Source organism: Aquarana catesbeiana, linkage group LG08 (assembly GCF_042186555.1).
Source record: "Aquarana catesbeiana isolate 2022-GZ linkage group LG08, ASM4218655v1, whole genome shotgun sequence".
Taxonomy (NCBI): Eukaryota; Metazoa; Chordata; class Amphibia; order Anura; family Ranidae; genus Aquarana; species Aquarana catesbeiana.
This window is the reverse complement of record NC_133331.1, coordinates 30,042,880-30,055,357: the sequence shown is the minus strand read 5'-3', so window position 1 is coordinate 30,055,357 and position 12,478 is coordinate 30,042,880. Positions and strand designations below refer to the sequence as shown.

The following is a 12,478-nucleotide window of genomic DNA, read 5'->3' as shown; positions in this document are numbered from 1 at the left end:
TCGCACAAGTGTGAAAGGGGCCTTAAGGCCATAAGCATGGAAATGGAAGAATCACCAGATATTTTATTTATGTTAAATAAGGATAATTTAAAAGAGAATACTGTTAAATGCAAATATATAGAACTTTGCAAAATATAGCTTTGTTTTTTTTTTTGTTTTTTTTTGCCTAACAAAAAAAAATTTTAATCTTCTTGCTGCAATGCTTTAAAACACTGACCCACAATTTAAGCATTTGGTTGGTCAGTGACTCAGGCTATTAAAGAGCAGCATAACAGCCAGACCAATTGCATTTTCAAAATGCGGCCTGCAATAGCACTCCTCATATTATAATTAAACAGCTGCTGCTACACATAATGAGCATACTGACCCGTGCTCTTTGATCACTTTGGCATAGTTCTGAGATGTGTTTGGCACTGACGTCACTTTATATTCCTGCTGACTGGTTGTGCCCAGGTTTGGAATTGTAAGAGACACTCTCTGGTTATACCTGGATAATAAAAGAAGACAAATTACTTTTTAAACCATAGAGTGAGGCTGGATTAGAGAAGGATGAGCATTAATAAAGCATTTATTTTAACATCTAAATGTCGAGGCGTTCCATACAGACTACTCTATTCTCTGAGTTATTTCCTTCTCTGTGTTCATTTAAGGTTGGGAAGCTGCCATACAAGCCTTGGCAATCTATCAGAAGCACATATAAAAGGAAAACTGAGACGCAACATGAGCCATAACTACAGTAATGAAGGTTGGACTTGCCTGTCTGCTTCAAAGTGCTCTATAATGGGCCATGATAAAGCACTTCTATAACTTTTAAATATGCAATTTTCTGGACCACAGAGGGCAGGAAATTGAGCCAGCTATAATGCAGGCGTTGACCTTACACAACAGATCTTTTATGATTAGCTTTGTACACACAAGTCCTGGAAGTGTACTTTTGCTTTGCGGTGCGTTTCTGTATTAATTTCTTATGAAAATCCTAAATTTGCTTTATGGTATTCTCATCGATAGTCACTTCCCTGCACATTAAAGCACAGCTTCTTTTGTTTCAAATACTGGCGTCCAGTGGCTAACAGCGGTAATTTTTTTTTAGGGGGGGGGGGGGGCCTAGGGCGTCAAACGATAAACCCCCACCGTCGGTCGGGTCTGGAGCACTTACCTCATCTGTGCTGGGCAGAGCTTCTCCCAAACTTCACCGGCGGTGGCAATAGCTTTCCCTTCCCCCACTCTCCACGGGCATCGCGGCGGCTTCCGTTTCCTCCTTGGCGGCCAATTGGGACTCTTCTCTTTCTGGCCAATCGGAAAAACGAGTCACAGACTTGTGTCCGATTGTCCGGATTGAGGATCAGTGTTTCAATAGCGAATATTCATTTGCTGTTGTGACAACTGGGTGGGCTCATGCGCAATGCTCTGCGCCACAAGCCCACTCTATTTTGAAGCCTATTAGAGCCCGTGGCTCTAATCAGGTGCTTCAGAAAAAAAAAAAAAAAAGACACACCCCCGCCGCTGTAATTCATGCACTCGGCGTCCTGAAAGGGGACGGACGCATTAATAGGAGGCAGCCGTGGATAGAGTAATTCATAGCATGAGCTCTATATATTCATATAGGGGGAGGCGTGGATAGAGGGGGAGGCATCCCTAATAGATGGGCCGCCACTGCTAGCGTCTTATATTTAGGTGGCACCCTCTAAAACAAAGCTGTTTTCACATGCTAGGAACTGAACAGAACCGAGAGTGTGAATCAGGAACATAAAAAGAACAGGTTTCTTACAAAAGAGTCAAGGCCGCATCAACCATGCAATTCAGGCATTTCAAACAATTTTATTTCACAACTACACCAAAAACTGCTGACACATTTCAGCTCGATTGAGTGCTTAAAGGATACGATTACCTTTTGTAACATGTTACACCCATATTCAGGGTGTAACGTGTGACATGTTACAGATGCACTGGCCTCCCGCTCCTCCAGTCTGACAACTATCTTCTCCCCCCTGCTAGCTGTCACAATCTGTAAAAGACGTGACAGCGTCATCCATTCAGTGATTTGTGAATCAGAAAACGAAAATGTCCGAAAGCCTTTGCAGCTGTCGGCTTGTAATTCTCAATGAACTACCATGGTGCGGTTGAGCGCTGTGGTAGTTTATTGATGCTTCCTGCTAGCGTGCAACTGCTTGGCTGTACATTGTATGGCCAAACCGCTTACAGACAGAGTCTGTAAGAGACCAGTATAGCACCCACGTTCTGCTGATCGTGAGTGCAATGCTTTTCAGGCTCCCAAAAAAATAAATGCACATTTTTTTTACCCGCAAAATTATGTGCATTTATTTTTTGTAAAGATGAACTTATCTTTTATCCCCCCCGTTCACATTGGGGCGATTTGACACGTCAAATAGCATGCCAAATCGCCGCCTATTGCTGGCAACGTCACAGCCCAAAAGTGGTTCCTGAACTACTTTTCGGTGACTTCAGGGGCAATATCAATAGACATCTGTGAAGGAACCCACACAGATGTCTCTCAAATCTCCCCCAAAGTCAGACTGAAATGCTGGTTTGAAATTGTGCGAGTTCAGCTGAAATCGCAAGATTTCAAAGCCGCTTTCAGTGTGAACCTAGGCTGAATCATAGCGTTGACTAGAGATGAGCTCCATCTATCTTTGAGTGGTAATCAGAAAAAGGAGTTTATTTTAAAAAAGAACTGTGGGCCAGGCTATGTACATTCAAATATTTACATATTGTTAACAGGCTGGGAAGCCGGAAATCAGAAAAAAAAAAAAAGGTGGCAGCATTTTTTCAAATGCAGAAGCCGGGTGTGACGTCATAACATCGTGCCTGGCCTCCGACTGATCATAGAGACTTCAGGGACCATCTGGCCCACTGGAAAACTCTATCGTCAACATTCGCCGCTGGTTGGTTCCTTCTCCGGCTCACTGATCACACCCCCCCCCTTCCTCCGGTGCTTCTACAGACTCACCTGTGTGATCAGTGAGCCGGAGAAGGAGCCTGTAAGAACAATCAAGCGGCTGAACAGCCGCTATGATTGATCTGATGGTGAATGGAATCGCTGGCTCTAAAAGAAGAGATCTGAATGATGCCTGTAACTGCACCCATCATTCAGATATCCCCACTCAAAGACTGCAATGTCATATGACGTTGGGGGGGGCGGGATGTGGTTGAACATGCCTTCACCAACCTGTAGATGCAGGCACTAGAAGCAATTGATTCTTTAAGGTCACAAGAGACGCAGTGAAGTTATCCAAGTCTTTTTCTCAGTAGCCTAGCTTTCCCTCTCACCAGAAATTCATCTTTATTTACATTCAATTTTGATTAAATTTCTAAAGACACTGCAGGGAGGGTGGAGCTGAACTGACGTGAGGGTAACTTGGGGGACTACACAGTTTCTCTTGAGAAATTGAAGAATAAATTGCTCCACAATGCCTGCAGCTACAGAGATCAGTGAGGGTTTGTTTTAAAGCTCATTTACTACTTGTCAAGGATATGTAAATAATTAAATGTCCACAGCCTGGCTACAGTTCTATTTGAATAAATTCTGTACAAGGCCTGAGTGGCGAAACTGAAAAGATCTCCAAACACCCATAATAATGATTTGCACTTTATGGTCAAGCAACCTTCATAAAAGCTGAGTTAGACTTACCGGTAACTCCTTTTCTGAGAGTCTTCCAGGACAGCCCATGAGACCTTGGGCTCCTCCTACCAGGACAGGAAACACGTCACCCCCACCAGATAAAAGGGCGGTCCTCCAGGCCCATGTCAGTATTCTCAAGAACCGTAGGACCCTGCAAAACATATGCATAATACACATAACTTCAGACAATACCGGGTGGGAATCCGGCTGTCCTGGAAGACTCTCAGAAAAGGAGTTACCGGTAAGTCTAACTCAGCTTTTCTCCAAGCGTCTTCCAGGACAGCCCATGAGACGATGAGCCAGAACTTACCAGTCTAGGGAGGGACAACTGCCTGAAGGACCTTACGACCAAACGCCTGCTCCTGAGCTGATAGGAGATCCAGGCGATAATGTTTAATGAAGGTTGAGTAACTGGACCAAGTGGCAGCCCTGCAAATTTGTTCCGGTGAGGCACCAGCCCTCTCAGCCCAAGACGTAGACAAGGCTCTAGTTGAGTGCGCAGTAACAAAAGGTGTAGGGACCTCCCTAATTTTGTAAGCTTCCAAGATGGCTTGCTTTATCCATCTAGCCAATGTGGCTTTAGATGCACTATTCCCCTTGTGAACTCCAGAAAAGAGGACAAACAAGGCATCAGTTTTCCTAAAGGTCTTCGTGACCTCAAGATAGACCAAGAGAATCCTTCTTACATCTAGGAAACTAAATTTTCTTTCTAAGTCGCCCTGTGGCGAACTACAAAAGGTTGGCAATACAATGTTCTGAGATCGGTGGAATGTACTTGCCACCTTGGGCAAAAAACCTGGATCGGTTCGTAACACAACTCGATCCTCAAAAATCGTGAGGAAGGGCTCCCTAACTGATAGGGCCTGCAACTCACTTACCCTACGAGCTGAGGTAACAGCTATAAGGAACACAGTTTTTAATGTAAGTAACTTAACTGACATACTTTCCAGAGGTTCAAACGGAAATTCTACCAGAGTTTGAAGTACTAGGGACAGATCCCACGTTGGACAACTTCTCACCACTACTGGTCTGGCCCTAGAGATAGATTTGAAAAATCTGGCTATAGTGGGATTTTCCAGGATAGAAAACTGGAGGAACACACTAATAGCTGCCGCCTGTACCTTTAAGGTACTAACAGAAAGACCTTTGTCGACACCCTCTTGGAAAAATTCCAAAATAGACGGAATATCATGAGCTAATCTATCATTTTCAGATAACCATGAGTTAAACCTTTTCCAAACTTTGGAATATATGGCTCTAGTAACTGGCTTCCTGCAATTCACGAGAGTCCTGACTACTTTGTCAGAGAACCCTTGGGCGCTCAGTATCTTTTCTTCAGATACCAGGCCGTCAAGTTTAAGGAAACCACCTGAGGGTGTGATACTGGACCCTGCAATAATAGGTCTTCCCTTTTCGGAAGACTCCACGGAGGCTCTGAAACCAGAGACTGTAGCAGGGAAAACCATGGCCTCTTGGGCCAAAACGGGGCAATTAGAATCAGATCTGTCTCTTCCAGCCGAAACTTCCGGAGGACTTCTGGAATCAGCCTGATTGGCGGAAAGGCATAACATAGGCCTGGAGGCCACGGGTTTGCCAGAGCATCGATCCCCAAGGCTTGGTCTGCCGGGTTCATGGAAAAGAATATCTCCGTCTTGCGGTTGTTTCGGTTTGCGAACAAATCCGCTACCGGATAACCCCATCTCTTGGTGAGATCTGCAAAGACTTCGGGATGAAGGGACCAGTTGTCTCGGTCTATCCTGTGACGGCTGAGATAATCTGCCAGGCAATTGTTTTTCCCCTTCAGGTGTACAGCAGAAATGGAGGCTAGATTCCCCTCTGCCCAAGAAAGGATCTCCTGGGCAATAGACTGAAGCCTCCGGCTTCTCGTGCCTCCCTGCTTGTTGATATACGCGACTGTCGCTATATTGTCTGACAGGATTTGGAGGTTGTGACCCCTGACCTCCATCTGAAAAGACTGGAGGGCTCTCTGGACTGCAAGCAGCTCTCTTTGATTGGATGAGGCCCTTGCCTCCTCTGGGGACCACTCTCCTTGCGCTACTGCATTGCTGAGGTGGGCCCCCCATCCCCAGGAACTCGCATCCGTGGTAATCCTTCGGGAAATGGGAAAGGACCATGGGAGACCTCCTGCTAGGTGCTGACCAGCTCTCCACCACCACAGGCTTCTTTTTATCCTGTCGGGAAGCCAGATCCTTGACTCCAGGGACCTTACGTCCCCGTCCCAGTTTCTTAAAAGAAACCTTTGTAACGGACGCTGACGGAGTCTCGCCCATGGTACTGCGGGAAAACACGAGGTCATAAGACCCACTGCCCTCGACACCTGTCTCAGAGAGACTGACTGGTTGGTCTGCAATGTTGACATAGTCTGGAACACTTTGGTGATCTTCTCCTGAGGAAGAAAAACTCTTTGGTTCACGGAGCAAAAATCGTAACCCAGATAAGTTACTTTCTGGGCCGGAATCAAGGACGATTTTTCTTTGTTTATTAGCCAGCCTAGGGACTGTAAGAAGTCCTGTACAGCCTGGAGATCTTCCAACAGCCTTTGGTATGATTTTGCCACTATCAGGAGGTCGTCTAAGTAAGGGATAACCGTTATTGCCTTTAATCTTAGAGGAGCCAGCACTTCCTCCAACACCTTCGTAAAGATGCGTGGGGCTGAGGAAAGACCGAAGGGGAGGGCCTGAAATTGAAAATGTCGGGTCCCCATACCCGTCTTCACTGCCAATCTCAAAAACTTTTGGAAGGCTGGATGGATAGGGATGTGAAGATAAGCATCCCTTAAGTCCAACGTGGCCATAAAGCAGTTTGGGTATAGTAGGTTTTTGATTGTAAAAACCGTCTCCATACGGAAATGCTTGTATCTGATGGACTTGTTTAAGGTCCGGAGATTCAGGATAAGTCGAAACTTTCCTGCTGGCTTTCTGACCACAAATACATGGGAATAGAATCCCTTGCCCCGCTCCGATCGAGGAACAGGAATCAGGACTTTTTGATCTAATAAGTCTCCGATCTGGAGACCCAGAGCCCTCGCTTTCTCCCGATCTTGTGGAGGAAATGTGACCAACAAACGTTCTGGTGGTTGGTGAACAAACTCCAGCCTGTACCCGTTGGTCACTAGGTCCAGGACGAAGGGGCTCAGAGTGACTACTGCCCACTGTGGGATGAAGGCCCTCAATCTCCCTCCCACCGGGGAACACAAGTCACTGCGGCTTGGCGGGCTGTTGAGGAGGGTTAAATAGCACTCCCCCTTTGCCCCTGCCTTTGTGCCCAGTCCAATGCTTTTTCGGCCTGCTGTCCTTTTCTCTAGGACTCTGTTGCCTGTTTTGGCCACGAAAAAATTTTCTGGCTGTCTGAACTCTCTTTCTCTCTGGAAACGCCTTTTTCTTATCAGCCGTGCGTTCCAGTGCCTCCTGTAGACCTGGGCCAAACAAATGATCGCCAGTTAAAGGAAGGCCACAAAGGCGCAACTTGGAGGCCGAGTCCCCTGACCAGGTCTTAAGCCAAAGGCTTCTCCTGGCCGAGTTCACTAGAGCCGAAGTCCTGGCTGACATTCTTACCGACTCAGCGGAAGAATCTGCCAAAAAACCCACTGCCTAAAATAGGAGAGGAAAAGACTTTAAAATTTGCTCTCTGGAGGTACCTGCTGACAGATGTGACTGAATCTGAGTCAACCAAACCTCCAGATTTCTGGCCACACAAGTGGAAGCCAAAGCTGGTTTCAGGTTTCCAACTGCTGAGTCCCAGGCTCTGTGGAGAAGGATATCCCCCCTCTTGTCCATCGGATCCTTAAGCGTACCCATATCATCAAACGCTAGGTCCGAGTTTTTAGAAACTTTTGAAAGAGGTGCGTCTAAATTGGGATTCTTATTCCATGGCTGCGCAGTGTCCTCATCAAAAGGAAACCTCCTTTTTAGGTTACTAGAGAAGAATGGTTTTCTCTCAGGATTATCCCATTCCAGTTTAATAGTATCAACCAAAGAACTATGAACTGGAAACACTCTTGATTTTCTCTTATGTAATCCTTTATACATAAGATCATGTTTGGATAACTGAACCTCTTCCTCTTTTAACTCAAGGGTAGTATAGATAGCCTTTAATAAGTCATCTACATCCTCAACAGATAACTTAAATCTTGAGCCTCGAGTGGATTCTCTATCTCTGGGCTCTGTATCTGACCCTGATTCTTCCAGAGAAGAACGGGTAGATCTGACCTCAGCCTCAGAGTCTTCACTCTCTGCCTGCTGCGGAGTGCTTACTGACGCCTTCAGTGAAGACGGACTCTCTGCTGGAGTCTGGAGCTTGTCAATAAGCGTTCTAAAGGAACTGAAGGTGGACGCAAGCTCATCCCTAACAGAAGTAAGCATCTTCTGGCACGAGGCAACCGGGTCATCCTTTACTAGGCTTTCTATACAGGTGCGACAAACTGCTTTGCTCCATGAGGAGCTCAATTTGTTTGCGCAAACCGCACATTTCCTTTTAAGTGGCTGCGCTTGGGCCTTGTCCTGAGTCTTGGTCTGCAAGACAAAATAAATGACCCACAATGTAATTAAAGCCCCACAATCACTCCGTAACACCACGTGCAGGAGGGAGGAAATGTGACCCCTTACACCCACTACTACAGAGGGGGGAGGGGGAGGGAACACTCACAGGGATAGTAAGGTGGTGACAGAACACCCCAGGCTTACCTGTGAGGTGCTGGTGTTGGGAACTGCATCCGCTGCCTGTGCAGGTACTGCAGGAGGATCCATTCTGCCCCTCTTGGTCATCCACAGCCTGGCTGCTTAACACCAAGAAACACCAGCAGCCAGCGTTCTCTGTTCACGCCGTTTATGAAGACTGGAACCTCGTCTCCGGCGCCCGATGATGATGTCATATGCCCCGGAAGTAACCCTCTCCAGGCACTTCCTGTGGGCCAGCTTGGAGCGCAATAGCTCCGCCCCCTCGAACGCTGCGGCTTCCTCCATTCCTTGCTCAGATCAGCCAGGCTGTCGGCAGGGAAGGACAACCGAAGCTCAGCTGAGCTAGAGTGCAATGCACTGCGCTAGGGGCACGACCTCACCCCGGTCCTGGCCCTCTCCAGGCACTGAGGACAGAGAACAGCAACACAGCCAACCTCCCCAGCGGTGTGCTGCTTCTGGCAGAGGAAGAGGTAAGTGATATGCCCCAGAAAAAAGCCATACAAAGCCCCTGCTTATAAGGCCTATGGGAGCAGGTTCCATGAACATGTTACCCCCCGTCCGGAGGAAACACAAATAACTGACATGGGCCTGGAGGACCGCCCTTTTATCTGGTGGGGGTAACGTGTTTCCTGTCCTGGTAGGAGGAGCCCAAGGTCTCATGGGCTGTCCTGGAAGACGCTTGGAGAAAAATATTTTCTGGTTACATGCATCTTATTCCACAATAAATGAAACGATTAAACTTAAAAAATACATGTGCAGTGTGGAGCATGCATATAGCTCAGCATACTTTCCAAAGCATCTTGCAAGGAGGAAGCATTTATTGCAGAAAAGACATAGTGGTGGAGATTTACTAAAGCTGGAGCATACAGAATCTAGTGCAGCTGTGCATAGTAACCAAATCAGCTTCTAAATTAAGCTTTGACAATACGCCCTCGTTCACACTGAAGCGATTAGACAGGTCGCTTAACCAGTTGCAGTCTATTGCCAGCAATGGCACCGTTCCAAAAGCCTATACAAAATAGGAAATTGATTTATGGAATTTTTATTATTTTTTTTTTTTAACTAGTAATGGCGGTGATCAGCGATTTTTAGCGGGGCTGTGACACTGCGGCGGACAGATGGGACCATTGACATTCATACAGCGATCAGTGCTATAAAAATGCACCGATTACTGTATAAATGTCACTGGCAGAGAAGGGGTTAACACTAGGGGGCGATCAAGGGGTTAAATGTGTTTCTAACTGTGTGTGTGTGTGTGTGTGTGTGTGTGTGTGTGTGTGTGTGTGTGTGTGTGTGTGTGTGTGTGTGTGTGTGTGGGGGGGGGGTAGAGTAGAGAGAGAGATCGCTGTTCCTGATCACTAGGAACAGACGATCACTCTGAACTTCCCTGTCAGAATGGGGTTCTGTTTGTTTACATTGACAGATCCCCGTTCTGGCTCTCTGTGGAGCGAATGCGGGTAGGCGGCGGACATCGCGGCCATGCACATCAGCTCCCCCGATGCGCCCGCTGTTAAAAGGGACCGCCGTACAGCTATGGCAATTCGTGGGAACGAGCTGACCTGCTGCCATATAATGACGGCGGCTGGTCAGCAAGTGGTTTAAGTGTAACTAAACCCTCCTATCCTTCAGGGGTCTCAAAACGGGTGGCCCTCCAGCTGTTGCGAAACTACAAGTCCCATTATGCCTTCGCCTGGGGGAGTCATGCTTGTAACTGTCAGTCTTGCTATGCCTTATGGGACTTGTAGTTTTGCAACAGCTGGAGGGCCGCCAGTTTGAGACACCTGCTACAGTCAAGAAAGCTGCCATCTTAGAGTGTTTGATCTGCAGTTGCCATGGTGCTGCACATGTGATCAGTTACGACACCAGCCATTTGATGGCTTGACAGTTCGGCTGAGAGCAGAGGCAGCTATATATATCAGAGTTACAGAAGCAGCAGCGACAGTTATCATTCATGACATGCCTGGAATATCACGGTTCTGGGAAACCATTAAATCAATGGGTTTGGTTCTGAATCCACAGTTCAGTGAGCCTACCTGCGATTAGGTCTGAAGAGCACATATTCCAAGGCATGAGTGGAAGTGTTGGCAGTTGAGATAAAGCCAATGAGAAGGAAGACGAGGTCAGGTACTCCGAGGATACGAGTCAGCTGTTTGTGCAAAATCTGTTCTCTGTATGACATCTGCTGCTGAGTGTTTCTTCTAAACTTGTACCAGCCAATCACGTTCTACACAAAAACCCAAGATGAAGACAAATGACCCTTTAAAATGTGTCACAATGTATCAAGGTGTATTTTCAGCAATCAAATTAAAGTGGATGTAAACCCTTCCATATACCCAGTGAAGTGACTGGTCTATAGTGATACACGGACATGAAACAAATCTCCCTACATAAGCCATTCAAAGTGCAGAATTTACACAGGATCTCTCAGCTCTGAAAAGCAGGGGGCGGAGAGCTGAAGTTACATCAGTAAGGAGAGCTGTGATAGCTGATTGGATGGGAAGGGACACTCCCCCCTCACACAGGAACAGAGCTAAGGATGTCAGTCAGCTGGAGCTCCCTCCCCCGTCACCATTTATCTCTTGGTGTCAGGAAAACTTGTCAGAAGTGACTCCTGCAGATAGTAGAGGTATAAAACAGCAGACAGAAATGACACTCGTTGCTCTGGATTGAGACAAGTACACACTATTGAGGGATATTCTTTGTTAATTTTTCATGTCTGGGGTTTACAACCACTGTAAAATCACAGTATTTAAAGTGGACCTACATTTAGGGGCATATTTATAAAGCAGTGAGTGCGACTCACCAAATATTCACTAGTGGTAAATCAATCACAGTCAGTCATTTAAAAAAAAAAAAAAAAAAAATCACATGCAGCAGACATTTTCCTACATGGAATATTTAATGAATGTCACATTCTGCATTCTAGAGATATGCCCTTTAAAATTTAAAGTTTAGGGAATTATTCGCACACGTTTACTATGACAAAGCAATCGGGTAAAAATGTCACTGCTGTCTTTTTCTTGGTAGTTCTCCTCGTCATGCTCATCTCATGGCTAATCAGTCGTTTCTCTGCAGTTTAGCTTAAGCAGCGATACCAGAAGAATAACATCCTTAAAAAAAGGAAATGGTTGCACAATAGAAAACGGATAGGAACCGATTGGTAAAACCGGTTACAAAATTTGTTGCTGCATGGCATCCCGAAACATTTTATTTATTTTGGGATCACCAAAATCAATACCGATGTAAAAACAGTCATTGATAAAGCCAGTCCTTATTAAATTACAGAGATATCAATCAGAATCATATTTTCAATAAACGTCATACTGGAACAATGATCATACTTTCCGTCTGTCTTTGAGAATCTGATCAAGCCTTTCCTCGTTGACAGTGCCAGCGTAATCATAGAAACTGCCGGAATTAAAAACACAAAATTACAATCATACAGTACTCAGATGAAGTGTTATCCGAAAACATTATCATGAATTTGATGATGTACGATAGAACAGGGGTAGGCAACCTTTCAGAGTCTGAGATCTACCTGAATAATACGGAGGAAAGCAAAGAAACCCATTGGGGGGGGGGGGTATGGGGGTTGGTACAAGGCGGCACCCAAAAAGTGTCCTGTACCCCCCAAAACAGTGCCATCTGCCCCCCTGCTGCACATCACCCCCCCTTCACTGTAGTCCTGTACTCCACCCAAAACAGTGGCTACTGCCCCCCTTCACACCCCCTCCCCACTGTAGTGTCCTGTACCCCTCCCCCCCACCCAAACAGTGTCATCTGCCCCCCCCCCCGCACATCACGCCCTCCTGCCCACTGTAGTGTCCTGTACCCCCCAAAACAGTGTCATCTGCCCCCTGCACATCACCTGCCCCCCCACTGTAGTCCTGTACCCCCCCGAAACAGTGATTACTGCCCCCCCTTCACACCCCCCTCCCCACTGTAGTGTCCTGTACCCCCCCAAAACAGTGTCATCTGACCCCCCCCCGCACATCACACCCCCCTCCCCACTGTAGTGTCCTGTACCCCCCAAAACAGTGCCATCTGCCCCCCTGCTGCACATCACCCCCCCCCACCCCCACTATAGTCCTGTACCCCCCGAAAAAAAGTGATTACTGTCCCCCTTCACACCCCCCTCCCC

General features: G+C 46.8%; 1 protein-coding gene across 1 annotated transcript in view; it reads right to left on the bottom strand.

Annotated features, from left to right (window-relative positions):
• Window positions 1–12,478, bottom strand: part of ABRAXAS2 (abraxas 2, BRISC complex subunit) — a 52,669-nt gene that overhangs the window by 14,475 nt on the left and 25,716 nt on the right. Inside the window, exons 4-6 of the mRNA XM_073595657.1 lie at window positions 11,679–11,745; window positions 10,371–10,561; window positions 368–487 (exon numbers count right to left, since the gene is read on the bottom strand). Of these exons, the coding sequence (XP_073451758.1) occupies window positions 368–487; window positions 10,371–10,561; window positions 11,679–11,745 (378 nt within the window). The remainder of the gene's footprint in view (window positions 1–367; window positions 488–10,370; window positions 10,562–11,678; window positions 11,746–12,478) is intronic.